Source organism: Gavia stellata, chromosome 22 (genome assembly GCF_030936135.1).
Source record: "Gavia stellata isolate bGavSte3 chromosome 22, bGavSte3.hap2, whole genome shotgun sequence".
In the NCBI taxonomy this organism is placed as follows: domain Eukaryota; kingdom Metazoa; phylum Chordata; class Aves; order Gaviiformes; family Gaviidae; genus Gavia; species Gavia stellata.
In genome coordinates, this window is record NC_082615.1 from 5,707,900 (window position 1) to 5,729,317 (window position 21,418).

General features: G+C 47.3%; 3 protein-coding genes across 6 annotated transcripts; 2 read left to right on the forward strand and 1 right to left on the reverse strand.

The window, feature by feature from the left end:
• The first annotated feature begins 1,454 nt into the window (after positions 1-1,454).
• SRSF2 (serine and arginine rich splicing factor 2) lies at positions 1,455-6,114 on the forward strand. 4 transcript variants are annotated; one of them, XM_059828195.1, is made up of 3 exons: positions 1,455-1,470; positions 1,884-2,292; positions 2,673-6,114. In XM_059828195.1, the coding sequence occupies exons 2-3, from the start codon at positions 1,931-1,933 to the stop codon at positions 2,974-2,976; spliced, it is 666 nt and encodes a 221-aa protein (XP_059684178.1). In that variant the 5' UTR covers positions 1,455-1,470; positions 1,884-1,930; the 3' UTR covers positions 2,977-6,114. The 4 variants fall into 4 exon arrangements, 3 of the variants coding, with proteins under 3 accessions (XP_059684178.1, XP_059684176.1, XP_059684177.1); XR_009484419.1 differs by lacking the exon at positions 1,455-1,470 and having other exon boundaries at positions 1,661-2,292; positions 2,673-4,189; positions 4,689-6,114; XM_059828193.1 differs by lacking the exon at positions 1,455-1,470 and having other exon boundaries at positions 1,661-2,292; positions 2,673-2,983; positions 4,079-6,114.
• Positions 5,923-7,649, reverse strand: METTL23 (methyltransferase 23, arginine). The gene is made up of 5 exons (XM_059828196.1): positions 7,613-7,649; positions 7,401-7,505; positions 7,065-7,302; positions 6,617-6,701; positions 5,923-6,268 (listed from the first exon to the last, which is right to left on the reverse strand). The coding sequence occupies exons 2-5, from the start codon at positions 7,482-7,484 to the stop codon at positions 6,100-6,102; spliced, it is 576 nt and encodes a 191-aa protein (XP_059684179.1). The 5' UTR covers positions 7,485-7,505; positions 7,613-7,649; the 3' UTR covers positions 5,923-6,099.
• A 684-nt stretch (positions 7,650-8,333) lies between these two features.
• JMJD6 (jumonji domain containing 6, arginine demethylase and lysine hydroxylase) lies at positions 8,334-20,829 on the forward strand. The gene is made up of 7 exons (XM_059828072.1): positions 8,334-8,501; positions 9,277-9,665; positions 12,652-12,938; positions 14,276-14,411; positions 14,534-14,672; positions 15,333-15,460; positions 16,972-20,829. The coding sequence occupies exons 1-7, from the start codon at positions 8,373-8,375 to the stop codon at positions 17,006-17,008; spliced, it is 1,245 nt and encodes a 414-aa protein (XP_059684055.1). The 5' UTR covers positions 8,334-8,372; the 3' UTR covers positions 17,009-20,829.
• Positions 20,830-21,418: the final 589 nt, after the last annotated feature.

Genomic DNA, 21,418 nt, shown 5'->3' on the forward strand with positions numbered 1-21,418 from the left:
ACCAATTCTTTTGGCAGCAGCTTGTATTGATTTGAAGTGACTGTGAAACTAGTGAATAAGGGACACAGGAAGCTCCCTCTGTCATTTTTGGGAACTCGTTGTAAAGATGAACTTCAAATTTCTCCTTAGAGAAAGGGTTTCTGCACATGAATCAGAAAAGTTTTAATCAAACTCTTCTGGGGAAAAAATAACGAACAACATAGCATGAAGCAATACAAAATGTGCAGTACTAGTTTATTTGATTTCGTAAGTCTTTTGCAGCCAGAAACAAACCAGCCAGCAACCTGTTGCTTCTAGGTTTCTACTGATGTCATTGCTTCTTTTTATACTTCTTCAGTGAAAAAAATATTAAATATAATTACAATAAGAATTAAACATAAGTACAGTAAGATTTACATTCTGATACTGAATTGTTCTCATAGTGATACTGTCATTGCATGAAACAAATCAGTAGAGAACTCTCTCTTACTTGTTTTTGGTTTTTCTTTAACACAGTATTACAAAACAGATGGGTAGAAACATTTATCATCGTAGTGAGATTAGAACTAGGTGTTATAATTCATACTCAGAGTTTGGGCATTTTATTCAGTGCCCGAAATGACACAGCAGCAACTTTTGGGATGCGGGGGCAGCTTTCACCGAATTCCCTAGACAAAACTCAGGGAATCTGCTTGTCACCCTTACACAAGGGCTGTGCTAATCCTCACCCTTGTTCCGATTTTACCACGCCTGCTGCCGCAGCACGAACTTGCAGAGCGCGCTGCGTGTAAAGGCGGATTTGTAACGTTCCCCGGCTCGGCCCGCCGCTCTCTCACAGGCACTGCTGCAGCCGGTGGAGCTCGCCAGGCCGGCAGCGTGCGGGCAGACGGCTGCCTCCATGGCTCTCCCACCGCACCACAGCCCGCATCCCCCGCGGCGCGCCCAGAGCTGCACGGCCCGAGGAGGCTTCACCCGGCGCCGCTACCCGCCAGAGATGAAGGAGAGCCCGCGCAGCGTCCACGCCGGCCTGCCAGGCCCCCTCACAGCGGCGCCCGGGAACGCACCCGGCGGCAGCGGGAGCAGGAAGGGCACAGAGCTCCCTCAGCAGCTGCCCCAAGCAGAAGCGCCCTCACAACAACTCCAGCCGAGGTCCCCCACCCGCCTCCCCCTCACAGCGCTCTGCTCCTCCGCGTCCGCCATTTTAAACCGTCACCTCCCCGCCCGCGAGAGAGGCGCTCCCCTTCGTTAACGCTCTTTTTTCACGCGGCGGGGCTTTCCCGCCCCTCCTTCCCCTAGCAAAGCCAGGCCTCGCCTTATTTCCGTTTTTTTACCGTTTTCAGCACACATTGTTCAAAATTTCCCCGCCTCCGGCGAGTCCTTCCGGGTCACGGCGGAGCCGCCTTAACGGTCACTTCCAGCGGCAGGCGAGTTATTAATTTAGAAGACGATTTTCCGTGCGTCCTCCAAGGCTGCCTCCGGGATCCGCGGCCGGTAAGGAGAAAAAAGAAAGACAAGGCCGCGCTCGGGGAGGCCACCACCGGGCGCGGGGCGGGCGGGGCAGCGCGCGCCGGGCGGCGCTTTCGCTTCCGGGTCGCCATCGGCCATTTTGTGGCGTTAAGTAGGCGCGCGCGGGCGGCGCCCCGCTCATTTCCTCGCAGCGGCGGGCAGGGGTGGCCGTTGCTGGCGCTTCGTCTCCGCTCCGGCCTTAGGCCGCCTCCCCCCCGGACCCCAGAGGTGGGTGCCTACTCCTCCCTTTCCGCTGAGGACCCCGCGGCCTTCCCCTATGCCCTGTAGCTCCCCTCCTTTCTGGACTCTGCTGGGCCGCCGCTCCGGCGCTCCCCCTCCGGTGTGAGGCGCTTCCCCTCCGGGCCGCGCCGCCTCCTGACTCGCCCCCCTTCCCTCAGGTTTCTTCTCCTCGGCCGCCACCGCCCCTCGGGGGCTATTGCCCGCCATGAGCTACGGGCGCCCTCCGCCGGACGTGGAGGGCATGACGTCCCTCAAGGTGGACAACCTGACCTACCGTACGTCCCCGGACACGCTCCGGAGGGTCTTCGAGAAGTACGGCCGGGTAGGCGACGTTTACATCCCCCGGGACCGCTACACCAAGGAGAGCCGCGGCTTCGCCTTCGTCCGCTTCCACGACAAACGCGATGCCGAGGACGCAATGGACGCCATGGACGGGGCCGTGCTGGATGGCCGCGAACTCCGCGTGCAGATGGCCCGCTATGGCCGCCCCCCCGACTCGCACCACAGCCGGCGTGGTCCGCCGCCACGCCGCTACGGGAGCAGCGGCTATGGCCGCCGCAGCCGCAGGTGAGTGCCTGGAAGGGTGCTGGGGGACAGCGGAGTTTCAGTAATAAGGCAGGGAGACGGGGTTTAGGTGTGCGCCCGTACAGCGGGGGTTGCTCGGTTTTGTTTCCTCTTCCGAGTGAGTTTCGCGGCGCGGTTGGGGGGGGAGGGGTAGGGGTTTAGAAGCAAAGGCACGTGGAGTTCCCTCGGAGCGGAACGGTTTCGCCCTTTAGTAGTTTTAGCCCCCGGCCACTCACTCTGAACAATGGCGCCCTCTTAACGCTCATTTTCTTGCCCACGTGGGTCCCGTTCTGCCCTCCCGGTCCCGAAGTAGTGGCTGAAGTCTGTTGCGCTGCCCGTGTTCAACTTCTAACGCGCTTTTTCCCCCTCCTGTTATATTTTAGTCCTAGAAGACGCCGTCGCAGCCGATCTAGGAGCAGGAGCCGCTCTAGATCCCGCAGTCGGTCCCGCTACAGTCGATCCAAGTCCCGGTCTCGCACACGCTCTCGGTCTCGCTCCACCTCAAAGTCCAGGTCTGCCAGGAGATCCAAGTCAAAGTCCTCGTCTGTCTCCAGATCCCGGTCCAGGTCAAGATCCCGGTCCAGATCTAGAAGCCCTCCCCCTGCCTCAAAGAGGGAATCCAACTCTAGATCCAGGTCTAAGAGCCCTCCCAAGTCTCCGGAAGAAGAAGGAGCTGTATCCTCCTAGGAACATGGTAATGTACCTCGGGATCAGCACATGTTGCATGTTACTTTATTATAGCACTTAGGTGGGGTGTTGGGTAGTTCTTAGAGTATTAATAGCCTGAACCAAGTGGATCCTAGTGGGGCACATTGTTAGCTTTTTTTTTTCTTGAGCAGTGCTTTTTGGTTATCGGTTTAGGGAAATTAATACCAAAGGGCTTTCTGCGGAGAATTTTTTTTACAGAGAAAATGTTTTATTGAGAGATTAATGGCTTGGTTTTAATAAAATATTGTATGAGACGCAACCTATGATGAAAATGACTATTTCTTACTGTATTTATCCAACATCTGCATTTTCCCCTTTAAAGCTGCGGTCTCCTGTTTGCTAAAAGAATATTGGCCAGTATTGCAGATTTTAACTGATTTGGCTGATCCTCCAGGGACCAGTTTCTGTGGGCGTGTATTGGAGCAGGTTTGTCTTTAAATGTTAAAGATACACTATCCTTTTATAATGGAAGATTGGTTCAGTGGCCGTTGTACTGACTGGAGGTAATAACTGTTCTAGAAAAGTGGCAAATTCCTTGCAACAAGAAAACCATGGAAACTAGTTTTTCCTCAAGTCGACATCTTGAAGAGGCATCTAAGGATACACCGGGTGGGGAAAGGATAGTGTGTCTTTAACCCTTCAAACTGTTTGGTCCTATTTTTAAAAGGAAAGGGCCTAAGCTAGCTCTGAAGTTAGATAATTGTAGCAAAATTAGTTACACTTTCTGTTTTGAATGCTAATTAGAGTTTAGTTAAGTCTTTGTGAAGAAGTGTTAGCTTTATAACTTCTATATAACTTTCAATAATTTATTGTTGAAGAGGCTGGATTGAAGTTAATGGTGGCTTGATCTACAGCCTGATGCTCATTCTTCTTTGTAACTAAATACTTTGACAGAACCTTACATTTGGCCTCTGAAGTAAAGCAACACATGGGGGGAGGTGGAACACTATGGAAATTCCTAAAACTTAATTAAATTAGGCAAAGCCAGTTGAAACACAACTAGAAGTATACCTGAAGTCATCCACACAACCAAAAGAGACAAGGTAGGAACCTGGCTGAACTTTTCTTTCTTCAAACCTAGATGCATCAGATAAATGAGAATCTACATAAAGAACGCCTTTGGGGGAAAAGGTCGCTTGAGTCTTCAGTCCATTGGAGAGACCCCTGGCACGAGCAACCAGCTGTTGAAAAGGTTATTTTGTAACATTTTGTCTAACTTTTTACTTGTTTAAGTTGCGCCTCAAGTGGCAGATTTTACATTTTATGTGCCATTTTGTTGCTGTTATTCAAATTTCTTGTAATTTAGTGAAGTGAACGACTACCGATTTCATTATTGGCTTGGATATTTGAGGTAAAACTTCATTTTTGTTTATATAGTGCTGACTTTTATTTGAAATTAAAACTGATGGTAACTTGCTGCCTCCAGTTTCATACTGAGGAAACATGCAGCCACTATATGCTGAGTAGCTAACTCTGTCAAAAAGTATTCTCAATTTTGTCTTCATTCCTTAAATAAAATTCTGCAAAACTTCAATTCGAAACTTACTGTAAATGCTTTTTTTACTTTGAATTCAAATAGTATCTTCAAATTCAAATTGGTAGAAATCTTTTCAGGTGACAGTTGATATTTGAAAGGATTGTTTTATCAGACTCAATTCTAATCTCTTCTCTTATGTATTTTTGTGCACTAGGCGCAGTTGTGTAGCAGTTGAGTAATGCTGGTTAGCTGTTAAGGTGGCGTGTTGCAGTGCAGAGTGCTTGGCTGTTTCCTGTTTTCTCCTGATTGCTCCTGTGTAACGATGCCTTGTCGTGCAGAAACAAATGGCTGTCCAGTTAATTAAAATGCCTGACAACTGCACTTCCAGTCACCCGGGCCTTGCGTAAAAATAATGGAGCATACAGTGAGCACATCTAGCTGATGATATACACACCTTATTTTTTCCAGAATGGTAAAACTTACCAACCTACATATATGAACTTATATATGAGAAATGTTAAGAAAAGAAATGGTTCATTCCTTTGTAAGTACTGATTGGTGTATCTTTTGCTTAAGACATTCTGTACTATACCCACTGTCTCTGTAGTTAATATTAAACATTTTTCTGTGTTAACTTTTCTCAACTTAATGTCTGAGTCAGCTTATTTTTAGCTTGAAAAGATTTCTGCAATTATACTGTCAATGTTTAACTTCTATATAGTAACTGAATGCATTCTACTGCTTATAAATTTTACCCACTGGGGTTGCTTTTAAATTACCGCGGGCAAACTTAACTAGTATTGTGACTAACCCAAATGTTGTATGGCAAGTATTGCACACCAGACTACAAACACAAATATCGGACAGGTCCCCTGGACATTGTTATGGAAGATACACACTGAGCAGTACTAATTGCGTTTGCTGTGTGCTTGCCCTGACTTGACAGGCTGCTGCTTGATGGTAGCTAATCTTACAGCGATGATTATTTTTTTCCTTGATTTGGATACCAAATGAATTGTAACTTCAACCATCACGTGTCAAGGGTTATTGTAATGCCTTGTTAACTTTATGCATGTATGTTAAGTGGGAATGGAAACATCTGAATACTTGCAATCTGGCTTGATTGAGGATTAAAAGTACTTTTCTACAAACTTGAGGAGTTTGTATGTTCCAGGACTGCATGGCTAGTGGCAGTCTATGCAGATTCATTAAAAACAAAGGGGCTGGCTTTTATATATGAATCTTTGGGAAGGATCTTACGGGGATATTTTTTATCTCAAAAGAGTGCAGTTAACTTTTCTTCATAGCTGAAGTTGTGAATTTAAGTTGGATCTTGTGGATTGTCAGGTTGTTAAGCTATGTTGTGTAGTGGCTTACATAACAGAATTGAGTCTTTGAACTATTACATGGTCTTTGGGGAGGAGCACAAATTTCTCAAAAGCCATAGCTAAACAATTGAACAGCTTTATTTTTACAATGCATGTTTTAAGAATTACTGCTGAAGGGATCTGCTTCCCAAAAACATGTGCATGAGGTTTGCTGTGAACAGGACTGTTTTCTGCAGATCCATGCTACAGTGAACAGTTACATGTCATCTTGTATTGGAACCAACAAGTGGAATAAACTTAAGTACCATCTGATCTTGCTAGTGAGATGATCATCATTTCAATTGTGTGTCTTCCTGGTAGAGAAGAGCTGGCCAAGCGCTCCTTGTCTGCACTGAAGGAGTGTAAGGGAATGTGGGTGTTCTTCAGCTTCCATTTGCAGAGCAAAGCTTCAATAGACCAGTCAGCGCTGAGGGGAGGAAATGCAGTGTGTGAGAACGTAGTCCAAGTTTGTAACTTCTGCAGCAATTATAGGAGACTGTCGCCAAGCTTAAATACAAGAGTTCACAAAACTGAGCTTGTAACAGTTTTCTAGTCAACAGTAAATTTGTGGTTCTTGGATCATCTTCTGCTTTGGCTGCTTTTGTCTGCTACCCCTGGGATTTACGTGGCTAATAACCAGCCTGAGTCACAATCTGTGAGGAGCTTCTCTGGAATCAGTGTGGTGGTGCCTCTGAGAAGTTAACACTCTTTAATAAGAGCTAAGACAGGGAGATGGGACTTAGGATTTGAGACTTAAATATGCAAAAGAGTTTACCTTCGCACTTGATAAGTAGTCCAGAATTGAGCATGTGGATTCTTTTCCAGCAAGAAGTAAACTGTAGTTAAAATGTCTTCAAAGTCTGTAGCATGGGGAGATTAAGCAGTCTTGGTTAGTCTCTGGATTCTAGATACAGTGAAATATGCCTGGTTACATGAAATAGTAATTAAAAATAAATGCAAGATAGTGCATCTGTATGAGAGACCTGAGAGGCATGGCCTTCGGCAGTTAATCTACTCCATTTTCTGTTTGCCCACCCTCCAGTGGTATTTATGATAGCTTAATACCAGAATTACCCCCAGAATGAATTACCCCCCCCAGTTCAGTAGCACAGTATCACAGTAAAAGCTGTCACCTGATCTCTTGATAGTGTTCTCAGTACTCCTTGGACATGAAGTCCTTGCAGTTTGTCACAGATCAAAGATACCCGAGACTATTAACATACCTTTTGGGTCAAAAAAGACATCTGATCCCAAAATAATGTCAACAGGAGCGAGAGAGAGCAGCTCCGGAGACACCCGCCCCCAGGTGAGCCCTATAACCGGGACGTGGGGCAGGTCGTTCATCAGGCAGCTCCTCCGGCAGTTCTGCAGGCACCGGGGCAGCTCCTCGCTGTCGGACAGGATGACTTCAGCACCGCACTTGGCGGCCACCACACCGGGGAGGCTCACGCCGGCACCGATCTGAAAGCACAACGTGCCCGTGGGGTCGGACGGGGGGACGCCCCCCGCTCCCGCAGCTGACGACAAGGCGGGTGCCGAGAGGGGCCCGTCAGCGGTACCTCCAGCACTCGCTTGCCGGGCAGGCTTCTCCTGTGGACCCAGAGGTACTGGGCCAGGACCACGGCGCAGGGCCACACGTACATGCCGTACTGCGAGTCCAGCACCTGAAACACACCGGGCGCGGCGCTGGGAAGGCGGGCCCCGCCCCGCCGCCGAGACGGTCGCACCGATGTCCCGGTTTTACCGCCATTCCCCGCCCCGGGGGAGGTACCTCGGGGATGCGCAGCGCCAGCGCCGCCGGCCCCTCCGTGAAGCGGTACCGCCGCACGCCGCCCCGCCGCGGCTCCCCCATGGCCGCGCCGCGCCACCGCCCAATCGCGGGCGGCCACGTATGGCTCCAAGCCGTACGGACCAATCGGCGCCTTCTTCGGGAGAGGCGTCACGCGGAGCGCCGCCGCGGGCGCTGATAGCGGCGGGCGGGTCGCTCAGCGCGCGGCCTGTCTCGTGAGGTGCCGTGAGGGGCACCGCGCAGTCCCGCACGAACCGGCTGACACGCGGCCGGCTCGCTGCTCTCAGGGGAGCAGCGGGCGCGGAGCGCGGGCCCGGCAGGGGAAGGGGAGAGGCGGTGGGGGGTTCACCGGGGCGATCCTCCGGCGACCGGGCGCGGGCCAACGCCGCCAAGGGCGAGCGGCGCCCGCGCTCCCTTTCTGTCGCCCGCAACACCCTCCTTCCCAACATGGCGGCCCAGCGGCGCCGCTTCCCCGCCTCGGCCAATCAGCGCCGGAGGGCGGACGAGGCGTGGCGGAAGACGGCGGCGCGGCGAGCCAATGGGAGGGCGGCGGGGGCGGGGCCGCGGCGACAGCGGCGGCAAGGGGGTGAAATTTCTCGAAGGTGCGGCGGCCGGGCCGGGGCGAGCCGGGCCGGGGCGGGCGTGGAGCGGGGCCTGGCCTGGGGCACGCCGGGGGCAGCGGCAGCGGCGGATGGTGGCGGTCCCCAGCGCTGCCGCTAACACAGCCGCTAACACAGCCGCCATGAATCATAAGAGCAAGAAGCGGATCCGTGAGGCGAAGCGCAGCGCCCGGCCCGAGCTGAAGGACTCGCTGGACTGGACCCGCCACAACTACTGCGAGACCTTCCCCCTCAGCCCCGCCGCCTGCAAGGTGCGCGCCGGCCCCGCCTCGCCTGAGGGGAACAGGCGGGGGCTGAGGGGAACCCGGAGGGGGGGGGGGGGGGGTGGAATGGGGGCGTGAGGGGAATGGGGAGACCCTGAGGGGAACGGGACAGGGGGAGTGACTGAGGGGGTCCTGAGGGGATTGGGGAGGCCTGAGGGGGACTGGGTGGGGCTGGGAGAAGCCTGGTGGAAGCGGGGAAAGGGCCCTTTCTTGAGGCGGGGGTCGCCTTAGCGCTGGTGGGGCTCCCCGGGGGGTGCCGGGGCGGGGACCCTGAGGGAGAGGGTCAGGGTGGGGAGCAGGAGGTCGAGCAGCACCCGAGTTTTTTTCCTCCCTCCACGTGGCGAGGGCTGCCGGGCGGTCAGGGCCCCGTCGGGGTGGGATGGGTACCCTCGGTGCCGGAGCGCCCACGGAATTCCCAGGCGCATTCCCCGGGGGTCCCGGGGCGGCGTGGGGGGTGAAATGCAGCAGCGGATGTGTCAGCCGAAAGGGCGGGGGTGGCCTCTCCGCCTGGGGAGTTACCTCGGGGGGAGGAGTGCCAAACGGCTCCAGGCTGCTGGTGTTACTGATGGGTGCAAGGAGCGGGGCATGGGAAATAGGACTGCAGCCTCGGGGAGCTTAAAATAACACGTAGGCAGCTTGATACCCTCGTGGTGTATGGGACAAAGTATGAGTGTGAAGCTTCTCCACACCAACTTAGAAAGCGCAGCTCCAGGATGCTAGTCTGTCCTAATATCTGTTCTGTATTCCTCTCTTGGTTTCACAGGATAACGTGGAGAGGGCAGATGCACTCCAGTTAACGGTGGAAGAATTTGTTGAGCGTTATGAAAAACCTTACAAGCCTGTAGTCTTGCTGAATGCTCAGGTGGGCTGGTCTGCCCAAGAGAAGTGGACTCTGGAACGACTGAAACGCAAGTATAGGAACCAGAAGTTCAAATGCGGGGAGGACAATGACGGTTATTCTGTGAAGATGAAGATGAAATACTACATAGAGTATATGGAAACCACGCGTGATGACAGCCCGCTCTACATCTTTGACAGCAGTTATGGAGAGCATCCGAAGCGCAGGAAACTCCTGGAGGACTACAAAGTACCCAAGTTCTTCACTGATGATCTGTTTCAGTATGCAGGGGAGAAACGAAGGCCACCTTACAGGTATGTTACAGTGACAGTAAGATAAAAGTAGCTATTTTCCATCTCATTAGCTATTCCTAAATAGGTATGATTGTCTTTATATAAAGAAAAGCCATAGCTTTACCTCTGCTATTTTGAAATGAGCATACATCCGTAACCTGGAGGGAGGAGGGAAGGGCAAATTTATGTATCACAATCTCTGATTCTGCCACCAGTGTTGCCACAAGTTTATGGGGTTTGTCCTCCCCTTTTTTTTTTTTAAGTCAGTTTACCTCACTTTTTAGATTTTTAAAAAAATACATAGCTACTGAAAGTTTTGAAGATTAATTTCTTGCTATATATGTGCCTTCTGGCTTTCAAATTTTCAGTACCTCAAGACTAGCTTCTGGGTTTTGCACCAGTGGCTTGTGTACAGTGTGGAGTTTTGTTTAATTGTGGGTCATTCCTTTTAAGGTAAAGATCTTAAGCTAGATTAGTATGAAGTGTGAGTGTGAAGACTAGTTCTTAGCTCCCCTTCAGATGATTTCAAGAGAGAACAGTATTTCAGATCTATGTAGTCTTTTCAATGCTTTTCTTGCAGCTGATTAGAAAAGGGTTGAAGTGACATTTCATTCCTGAAATCAAATGCAACAACCTTGTATTTGGGCTGTTAGATACAAAAGTGATTTCTGTCTACGTTAATATAACGCTTTGTAGCAGTATGAGCACAAGCTGAACACTCCCAAGTAATTAAAGCCTTTACAGCCATATTATAATTGTCAGAGAATGCCTTGCCCTTTGAGTGACATGAGGCTGTGATGTGGGTGTTTTATTGTTTGGATTTGGTTTTAAATAAAATAGAACAGGTAATGAATAATAGTACTCCTCTCTTCTCTGCAACCTTTCACATGTCTATAGGCCAGTTGTGCTTTTGCAGGAGTGAAGCACGAAACTAATTCTATTTAAGATCACTGCGGTAGGTGTTTTTACAGTGTTGTAACAGACCCTTTTTATAATTCACTTCTTAGAAGAACACACAATGCTGCGATCAAACGCAAAAGCACACCAGGTGTTGTCTCTATTAGAAACTGAATACACTTACAGAGCTGGGAATCGTTTATCCAAGTTGTAGGTAAACTAGATAATCTGGCTGTGACTCACTTATATTGATATCTCTTTCCCCCACACCCTCTCCACCTACAGCCACATGCTGAGGTCCTTGCTTGTGATCTTGATATTCACAATTCTTGTACTTTGTTCTGGAAAATGTGTGTTTGAGGCTGTTATTTTTTGAGATGAGTGATGCAAGAGAGCACACTGATGCCTCCTGGAGTTAGGGATTTCATCTGGGTACAGAAACGGATGAAGAGTATCCCGTAGTAGAGCATAACTGAAAATCCAGCAGGAAGTAATGCTTTCTAATCATCTGATCGGGATATGCACTGTACAGATTGACCTCTGGGTTGAGAGGTGTGTGATAGTGTATAGGTCTTAAAGTAAGAACTTGTGCTGTTTAGAGCATCTTTATTGGAGTTGTTCCTTTTTAAAATAAAGGCAGTAATTTTTGGAAGCCATTTACTGAAGCAGCTGTTTTAGTCTGGGGGTTAAGGTTTGGGTTTTTTGCTTTTAAATTAAAGTTACAGGATGTGAAGTTTTTTAATAGTAAATTTGATTTCTTGTGGCAAACTGGGTTATGTTCATCGCAAATTAAACGCCTGGAGGAAGATGCTGGTAAATGATAATGTTGCTAAATAAGGGTTTTAATATCTTCTGCCTGTGTAGTAGGTTCAGGTTATAGTCAGAAAAATGGTATTGAACAGTGTGTCTATGTGTGTATCCAACAAGATCTTTGTGTTTAATTTCTTATGACTGCTTAGTAAAAGCTTTGACCATTCTGCTTGTGGTTTAATTAGCTTTCCATGGCTAATATGAATCTAAAGAGTGAATTGACAATAGAAGTGACAAACACCTGCTTATTTACGTTTTTATGGCTCCTTTGTGAAGTAGGAAGAGTGCAGCTTGATAACCAAATTTACAGTCCTACGATTGGTGCTAGCAAGTGATACTTGGAAACCAGCTTAACGTATACCTGGATTGGAAAGGGGAGATGGAGAGCTTGCTGAGTTCTGATTTTTTCCGAACCTTTGAACTCCTCTCGCTGGATATCGCCTGCCTGTCAGCCACGCGATGGAGGGGTCTTGTTGGTGCTTTAGTTTCTACCCTCTCTGTTGCCCAAAAAACAATTACTGCCATTTTTTCCCTCTTGATGCCTGATACTAAGTCACCTCACTTACACTGCTTTATCTGGTATGGTAGATCTTACTGTTCCATTACAGGAGAAATGAGCAATTGAAGGTGCTGCTGCTCTTAAACGTGTATAGTAGGTAAAGTTCTCCATTGGGAGAAATAAACCGTGCAAATGGGGAATGAGAATATATACACCAAATCCTGAATGGTCACTGGAGAATAAGCTCCATCTAGTTAAATGTTAGAATGAAAAGCCTGTTGTAAATGAGCAGAAGGCGTAGAGGGAGGTCAGGGTTGCGTAACTTTGCTCTGTTCCCTACTTGTATTGCCTTTTGTTCCTCATTGTTCTGCAGTTCTGGATCCGTTTATGAGTAGCAGATTTTAGAAAAATGTAGGCTTGGGAGAATCCTCCTGCATAGTAAGAATCCTAACGTAGGCTGTTGTGACTTAATCATGTTCATAAACCTTGGAATCACTATATATTTTATTGAAGAACTGTTTAAAACAAAGTACGGCTATGAAATATATAAAGCTAATTTCACTTTCTTGTCCCAGAGTCATTCTTGTCCCAATTCATGTTGGATTTTAGGTTAAAACTGTGTTGTATCTTTTGCTGTAGAGCGAGCCTAACAATCTCAAGAAGGTAAATGAAGGAACTGTAACTACCTTGATCTCTAACTGTATGTGAAATCAACAGCTGTAATTTTCTGTCCAATAGGAAGAAAAGAGAAGGTAGCTACTTGCTTGCTCTATGACTAAAGAATTTTTTCTTCCCATGCAGATGGTTTGTGATGGGCCCACCTCGTTCTGGAACAGGAATTCACATCGATCCCTTGGGAACCAGTGCGTGGAATGCCTTAGTCCAGGGACATAAGCGTTGGTGCCTGTTCCCTACCAGCACTCCCAGAGAGCTGATTAAAGTGACGCGAGAAGAGGGAGGAAACCAGCAGGATGAGGCTATCACTTGGTTCAATGTCATCTATCCTAGGACGCAGCTCCCCACCTGGCCCCCTGAATTCAAACCCCTGGAAATATTACAGAAACCGGGCGAGACGGTCTTTGTGCCAGGTACCTACAAATCTCTCCAGTAAGGAAATCTGGGAGAGAAAAGCATATTTTTAACACTTGTGTGTAGTAGAGGTGAAGAGAATATTTTAGCTTTCTTATATGGCCCATCTCTTACAAAAGAAGTTATTCTGAGCTGTTTCAAAAGGGATATATATTGCGAGGCGCATCTTGAGACTATTCATTTGTTTTCTGAATGTCCTGAAACGTACATAGCCTGTAGCATAGGATTGCATGTGGTACAGGTGACAAAACAAATGGGACCTGAGTTGCAGCATCACAGGAATGTGATCCTGAACTAAATTGCAGTAATAGGAAACCATCAAGGCATAAAATAATAGAGATGTTTGAGTATTAGTAACTCTTAGACAAAAATGTTTGCGTTTATATACACTGTAGCAAATTCATGACTGAATTTTGCAGCCTGGGTAGTCTGACTGCATATGAATTTTTCTTAGCTGTGGGAAAAGAACTCCTTAAAGGCACTGACACTTTCCACCCACCTCTCTTGTGGTTATGCTTCATCTTGCATTTGAAATCAACAGCCAAAGAAAGATCTGATAAAGGTGCCATTCTCTTTGAGTGGCTGCATGCTGTGTGCCCATTTTAACTGGGAGGTGAGGTGGCTAGGGGATAAAGCGGGTGAATTCAGGGCCAAATTCTAACCTCTAAATCTTGCATCATTTTTGTGCAGCATGGCCCATAGCTTCTATCCGCATTGCTTGTCTCTAACATACAGCTGACTTCATGTTTGAAGAGTGCCTTGTGATTGTCTTGGCACTTATTAGTGACTCCTCAGTGTACCTTCTGTTAAGATTATGTAGCTGTCGGATTCCATTAAACTCTTCCCTTAGTCTTTTTATGAGATTATAAGTGGGTTGCAAGAACACCACTCTATTTTTATCCTGTGTGGGGAAAAAATTTTGCATCTATTTTTAAATGAAAGGTTAGTCTGTAGTCATAAGAACCTTTCTAAATCAGCATGGAAAGTGTTCCCCAGCTTAACAGAAAGGGTCTCTGTGCGGTCTGGGTTACAATGGCTCTTGCTGTTAAATAAGCCATCCGTAGCCAGTGTGTTGCTGTCAAGTCAGATCTTCAGTACTGTTTGTGAGCTGGATAATTTGGTCAGACCATTGAGCAGCCTTCTGTAACAAGAATCTGTAAAGCATTGGAGTGAATGCTGAAATAAGACTGAAGAAAGATGACATGGTGGCAAACTCACCTGGATTTGGGACATAAGGTCCAGTTTCCACCTGTGCTATGGAAAAAGTGGTCATGGCTGTTCTTCAACTTGCTTTCTGCTATGTAGACAGAAATGGTCACTGGTGTTGTCTTTGTAGGTGGATGGTGGCATGTAGTTCTCAATCTTGACACAACTATTGCCATCACACAAAACTTCGCCAGCTGTACCAACTTCCCTGTGGTGTGGCACAAGACAGTAAGAGGGAGACCCAAATTGTCACGGAAATGGTACAGGTAAGAGATTTAGTAACTTTCTTTTCATATTCTCTATTTAAAACAAAACCCAAAAATACCCTATTTGTTTACATGCAGTGTTACTGTTCGAAGGCTAACCCTGACATTTCAACTGCGTTTAGGATCCTAAAGCAGGAACATCCTGACTTGGCAGCCTTGGCTGATTCCGTTGACCTGCAGGAATCAACTGGCATTGCTTCCGATAGTTCTAGTGATTCTTCCAGTTCCTCAAGTTCCAGCTCCTCAGACTCTGATTCAGAGGTAATGCTTTTTACTACAGTAGGTGATCCATATCCTGCAATTATATTGGGTTTTCCATACCTGATCATGTGTCCTCATCCTAATATTCATGTCTTAGTTGCTTTCTATTAATTTCTCCCCTAAGCAAATCTGCATCAGGGAGGAACCTGTGGTCTTAGGAGGTTCTGTTTGCTGAAGCCTCTCTTTGTATTGCTAAATGAATTCGGTTGGTTTGATCTATGTTTATACTGTGTATAAATCTGTTGCTCATTTAGCTAAGCCATGCTTGTGTAAAATGGCTGCAAAATGGATGTTTTAAAAATGGGGAGGGGGAGCAAGATCTAAAACTGAGACTGTCAGTTATGATACGGGACTTTTCTAGGCACCTAAGTGCTTCAGAAAGCACTGAGCCTGCCCTCGGAAAATTAGGTCCTTCTAGGAGCCAAAAGGGACGCATCAATTGTCTTGCCCCAAGCCAGCGTAGTCAGTGATGAAATCTAAGAACATACCTGTTGCTGATTTTTAAACACTTAATTTAAAATTATGTCATGTAATCTAAAATAGCACATTCTTTGAATATTGATTGTTCAGGGTTGCTGAGGTAGCACTTACGGTGAATTCCACAGCACAAACAGTTTACTAGGTTTCTCTGAATTCTGGTTTCATCTCTTCATACTTCAGTGTGACTCTGGCTCTGAGACAGAGGGGATGATGCACCGGAGGAAAAAGAGAAGAACGTGCAGCATGATGGGTAATGGTGATACAACATCCCAGGACGACTGTGTGAGCAAAGAGCGCAGCTCCTCCAGGTGACCTGGTCTTTTTAAACAAGCAAAAGACAATACAAGGCAGAGCTGGCAGAGTTAAGATAGGGTGATCCATCAGGACAGAGGGATGGAAAGCAAGGGGTCCCTTACAGAATGTAAAGCAGTTGGCCAGTGGTGATATCTTCCCTCCATGAATTATTTTAATTGCTCCAAATGGAAAACTAAGATTCTTGATAATTTTTTTAAAATAAGGTTTTTTACTTTATTTAATAAGGTATTTATTTTATTACTTTTCCTAGTTGTCTCTTCTAATAGAGAAAGTATTTTTTTTAATGGGAGAGATGGGATATTTTAACTGTGTTCTTCAGAGAACACAGTTAAATAGTAAACAGTTAAAGATGAGGAGTGATCAGGCAAGACTCAGGTTTCGATGCCTTGTTGTCCAAACAGAAAACCTTCAAATGCAAGTTTCTAGTCAGTCTGGAGGGAGGGAACGTTAATATTGCAGAACCAAGACTAGGTATTGCTTAGGGTAAAGTTGTTGAGGAAGGAAGTTCTCTGGACTTGCCAGGTTAAAAACGGTGAAACACTGGGAATCTGGGAGTGTACTGCAGGGAGGAACTTAGCAATTCGTTGCTAAATGAAACATTTTTCTCATATAGCAGAGGCTTGCCACAATTCTTAAGCAAATTCCTTGCAGTTTGGTTAACCAATGCTGCTGTACTAGCTGCCTGCCTGCATTAGGGTGCTGCCTAGTTACTGAGCTGTTGGATACTCCAGGTTTGGCATGGATGCAGGTGCTGCGGTGACCTACTGTGTGGCCTGCTAAAGAAGGTGTGCGATAGTAATTTACCTGAGAAAGTCCAGATTCCCAATACCATGCCTGACTTCCCAGTGCAGGGTACTGCCCAAAGACCTGTTTGCTCCTGCACGTGTTGCTATTTATCTTGATGTGATGTATTGCTCTCTTGTTTTCAGGAGTGGCTCATTACTGAATACAATTGAATTACAAGTACAGAGCATCATTAAACAGTTGGAGAGAACTGTACAGACTGCTTATTTTGCCCTGGAGGTTTTAACAATTTTTTTGTTATGACATTGTCAAATCCCATTTCAGCAGCCAGTGTGACTTCAGGCAGGGAATGAGCAGCAGGAGATAATAAACCTTAATGTAGACCCTGTTTTCTTTTTTTTTTTTTTTTAAAAAAAGAAGCTGTAAAAACACAGATCTGTTCTTCTCAAAATCCCATGCATTTTTAAGTTGTTTGCACTTCAAATTTTGAAATGAGTAGTTTAAATATTTGAAATCAGCACACTGCCTAGAACACTTGCTTTCCAGGTTTCACTGTTCTTTCTCCTGTATGTTGATTATTTCACTCTGTGAGGATGGGTGGGCTCTCTGCTCCAGCTGTGTGATGGATTAGTAGAGAGAAACAGTTCCAACCATAAAATCTTACCTAGCTTCTACAATTAACCTGCATGCTACGATCTTTTGTCCTGATCTGAGGGGAAATGCTATAGTTGTTGACAGGCAGTTGTACTTTTTTTGACAGGATTAGGGAATCTTGTGGAGGCCGCAGCTACCCCTGAGAGATAACAACACCCACCTAGAGGCAGCTGCCGATCGAAGCTCCGTTAGCAGCCAGCCAGCTCTGTTCTACCCCCTTCTGCTTCTATTTCTCACAGTCTTTAAGTTTTTGTCACTCGTCCTCGATCCAGACATCCGTCTTTCATTATGTGCTGTCGAAGGTTGGCTCCTTAACAACTTCTAGGGGAATGCCCCGACTACGTTATTGTGCAATGCTTTGTCCCCTCTGCGCCCCGAGTGAGTGCACTAATAACCCAGCTTTGGGTAAGGACATGCCAAGTATTTAATGGTTCACGTTACTGGCAAGGAAGACGACGGTCAGTTTTTAAATAACTCTTTTTAAAACCAGCAGGTAAATGTAAAAACCTGCCTTGCTTTGACACTGTCATATGTTTACATGTTGTCCTGTACACTTGAGGAAAGGAACACCAGCCCTTTTGGCCTATCTGAACGTCCGGCGGATCTCGCACCAGAATTTCAGGAAGGGAAGGTGGTATGAATGCTCCAAACACTGAAGCAACTTCAGCGGAGGTGACCACCGACCTGAAGCATCTTTTGTGGTCTTAATCTACGCGCGTAAATCTAAAGTGCAACACCTTAACCAGCAACGGTCCATTTGCTTTTGCTCTGTGTCTGTTACGATGACTGGTAACAAAGATGCACTAGCACCTTGCAGTAGGAAGCTCAATGGAGCAGGAGAATCCTGGAGTTTCTTGCACAGCAAAAACTGTGGGGGAAAAAGTCAGCATTTGCCAGTAATTACAATGCTTTAGGTGCGAGTGTGATGTTTAGCACTAGGCAACAACTAACAAAGTCTGACTCTCATATGATAAAGTTGCTGGGCTTTAAATACCAAGCAGTTACAGGGCTGTGGGCTCGTTCAGGCCAGTGCCGTTCACATACCTTAATGGCTTTTCTTTGAGGTTGCGGGTTCAGAAGTTTCCAGAACTTGCAGTGCCAATTTTAAAGGACTGGGAGGGGGACATACTGTTGTTTTATGCTTTTTAAAAATGCAACGTGTTGCTTAAGTCTGTGTAGATGCATTTGTATTATGGCAGGTAAAGCTCTCATCCCCAAGGGATATGTTGGAGCTGTTGGGGTTTTTTTAGCAGGGGCTTGTGCTTATGGTGTCAGCGAAGAGGTCTGTCTGGCTGAAGGTGTGCTGCAAGGAAATGATCCTGCTTCTCTATCTGAACAGCACAGCCAGAAGCTAGCTGGGCTGGGGTGCTTCCTTGGGTGATCTCTTGAGACTTAGGAGGTGGGTATTAGATCTCACTTCAGCCGTTCTTCTTTGCTAGAGGAAACTTGAAAGCGGAAGTAGTGTGCATGTAGTAAACGTGCAATAATTCCCAGGAACTGGTAACAGAATTAAAAAGCAGATTGGCAGCCTTAACTGTGACTTTCTTACACATGTTGGGTTTGATGGAACCCAGAACATTGCTTGTCTGGGTTTTCTGATCTTTTCTTTAACCTTGTCTCATCCTATTTAAACACTTTCTCCCTTCTTGGAGACCAGGCCATATCCTGTTGTGCAAGGAAATCCTAAATACGTTTGTCAGGATCTCTGTTTCTGAATCTTCTGCGCCAGTTACTTTGTTTAGGAGCAGCGTAGTGGTGAAAAAATGGGGAGAGGGAAGGTTTATTGGTACACTCTGTAGCTGTCCGGATTCCTGAATTTCCTGTGATAGCCAGACATAAGTGAGCACACTTGCTCTGTAGACTGTTGCAGATTCTTCCGCAAGATTACTTCATTTTAAAAAAAACCTTATCAAACTGCTGGCATTTCTGGCCAAGGTTGCCTTTTTTTCTTGCTTGGTTGAACAGCCTGGGAGCCTGCATAACCTGTATGTCTTCTCAGACAGAGCAGGCTGCAGCTGCTGCCTTTTGGAAGAATTGGGGGGCCTGGAGAGGCAAAGGCTCAGAAGTCTCAGCTCTATCAGGATGAGGGGAGCCCTTAGAGAACTGTCCACTGCCCTCTTTGGTGGCCTGACAGTTATTGTGTCAGTAACGTGGCTTATGCTGTAGCTTGCGATTGCATTTGGTATGCACGGTTCAGTTTTGCAGTCTTAAAATCTTACATGTGCATGAAAGCCTGATTGCTGTGCCAGGAAAGCCACACCTCTACCACCAGAAGCACAGTGGGAAGATCCAGAGCGCAGAATATTCTTCCGTGCCTATGAACTCTTCTATGGTGTGAAATAAAACAATTTCAGATTGAAGCCTGTGTTCATCTGACATCCCTCGCAGAAAAGCAGTGTGTTTGAAATGGTCTGCAAGCATCGTGATACCAGCGACGCTATACTGACTTCTTCACAAGGCACTTTCTGATATGGAACAAACGCGTATCTGTTTAGGCTACCTGGGAATCAGGACTCCTGGGATCTCTGGTTCTTCTGCTTACAGGCTCTTGCCTCAGCCGAACTGGTGAGCTTCTGTCTTTGTTTTAGGAAAATACCTACCTCACAGGGGTGTTGTGAGGCTGAAATGTAGTTACTGTGTAAGATGCTTTGAAGTCGTCCTCCCACAAAAAGTGTTCCAGACCTCCTGAACAACCTGAGACTTCCTAACCTGGTGTTAGCTTTTTGTAGCAGAACACATTGGGGATGTTGTTCAGCACTCTTGGCCACGTGGTGTTCTGTGGTGGCCCTTCCAGAATCGCTGTGTGGTACATAAGTTGTAGCAGAACAAAGCTTTTTGTTTTCACCAGAGTTTAACTGTTGGCATTTCATGGCCTGCTCTGAACAGGAGGGCCTGCTAGATCGGTTTTTTTTTTAAAATAGGACTAGATTAAATTATTTCTCATCAGGGAGTCAGCTTCACTGGCCTTACGGGAAGGGGGGAGCTGGTGCTTCCCAGGCCCTCGTTCCAGGCCAGTGAATGAGGAATAAAGTTAAAAACTGTGCTCCTCTTGTGCCTAGCTCCATGCTTGTGGGAGGCTGACTGGGGAGAGTGGGTGTTGTGCTCTCAATTCTCCAGACTTGTGCTTCTTGGCGCATCCATGTCTCTTGTTCCGACCCCACTGCTTTTGCGTACTGTAGAGCCTCTGTCTGTAGCAGGCTGCTGTGGTCCAGCACCCAGACCCCGTGAGCCCCTCGTTTCCTTGAGTCCCAAAGCAGCAGCGTTGCTCTGCCTCAGCCCCCACCGGCGCTTTGTCAGCCCGGTGGTGCTTTGTGGGCCGCTGGGTTTGGACTGTGGGCTTCCCGATTGTACTGTGCATATCGGTGTCATTGTCCTGCCTGCTCTGGCGAGAGGTAAAGGGATTTGCGAGCTCTGGCTGTGCTTTAGAGTCTGGTAACCAATACAGGTACCAATACAGGTTTGTCTGCTATGACAGTTCAGGAGTAAACTAATAAATACCCCATCAGAACTGTAGATGTGAACAACAGGCATGCCGGTCTCGGCACCTGTTCTCTGCACAAGTGCTGTGGGAGCAGGTGACGCCGAGGGAGCACTGGCATACCTTCCTCCTCTTTCCAGCTCGGGTACGCTGGCTCTAGTTTGCCTTCTCAGTTACATTAAGCCTCTCCAAATGCTTAGAAGAAAGACAGCAACCTCTTTCGTAATTAACCTAGACCCTTTTCCTCCCTGAATCCCCAGCCATCGTGGCGCAGGAAGCAAGACTGTCGACTGAATCAAATGTGAAATGCCTGTGTGGTCTAATTGTAATGGGAGGTTTTTGGCATCCCCCTTGCAAAGGGGGGAGGGAAAGAGCGTACTGATTCGTTTGACAGTCACACTGTCAGCTGTAAGCCCTGCCACTGCTGTTAGCTGCTTTTATCACCCCATCCAGCAGAGCTGGGATACTTTTAATTGTCTTGTTTGAATGATTGTGGTTTTGCTTTTTATTTTAAATAAAATCAATTATTTTGCATTATCCTGTCAGTTAGTCACTTTTTTCATATCGTGGTCTGCAAAACAAACTACAGGTATACATCTCTGTTGCCCAAAGCACTGCAGTAGACTAAATGGTGTTCAGGTAGTAGCTATGGGGTGCTTTGGGGACTTTAGCTCTTTTCTCACATGTGACTAGTTTGCCTGTATGGCAGGGTGTGTTTTGGAAGCTGCTGGGGCTGCGGTGGCTTTGGGAGAAAGTTTGTGTCAGTAGCTTTGTTACTGGACTGCAGCGTGCGCTTTTGCCCCTGCCCTGTCCTCCCCGGGCTGTATTACAAGAAGCAGTGTGTTGTATTTCTCTTGCCACCACGTACTGGCGAGAGGGGGGGGTCTCATCTTCCAGGTGTTGCGTGCTGCCTCCGACTTAGCTTCTAGATAAGAGGCACAGTGCAGAGGGTTGCTGTGGAAGGGCTGGACTCCAGGCAGAGAGCCGACCGACCTTCCCTCCCCAAACCCGGGGGTTCAGGGAGAGAGCCGCCCCCGAGGGCACTCCTGTGTGTCTGAAGCTGCCTCTCACATGT

Bases quoted from the DNA above. Each gene is read 5' to 3' on its own strand.
- SRSF2 (XM_059828195.1), top strand. From the start codon at position 1,931: ATGAGCTACGGGCGCCCTCCGCCGGACGTGGAGGGCATGACGTCCCTC. The intron at 2,293-2,672 runs GTGAGTGCCTGG...GTTATATTTTAG, and splicing joins TATGGCCGCCGCAGCCGCAG to TCCTAGAAGACGCCGTCGCA.
- METTL23 (XM_059828196.1), bottom strand. From the start codon at position 7,484: ATGTACGTGTGGCCCTGCGCCGTGGTCCTGGCCCAGTACCTCTGGGTC. The intron at 6,702-7,064 runs GTATGTTAATAG...CCCATGCTACAG, and splicing joins TGTCTTTTTTGACCCAAAAG to ACTTTGAAGACATTTTAACT. The intron at 6,269-6,616 runs GTAAACTCTTTT...TCCTCCCCTCAG, and splicing joins ACTACTTATCAAGTGCGAAG to CGCTGACTGGTCTATTGAAG.
- JMJD6 (XM_059828072.1), top strand. From the start codon at position 8,373: ATGAATCATAAGAGCAAGAAGCGGATCCGTGAGGCGAAGCGCAGCGCC. The intron at 12,939-14,275 runs GTACCTACAAAT...TTGTCTTTGTAG, and splicing joins CGAGACGGTCTTTGTGCCAG to GTGGATGGTGGCATGTAGTT. The intron at 14,673-15,332 runs GTAATGCTTTTT...TTCATACTTCAG, and splicing joins CCTCAGACTCTGATTCAGAG to TGTGACTCTGGCTCTGAGAC.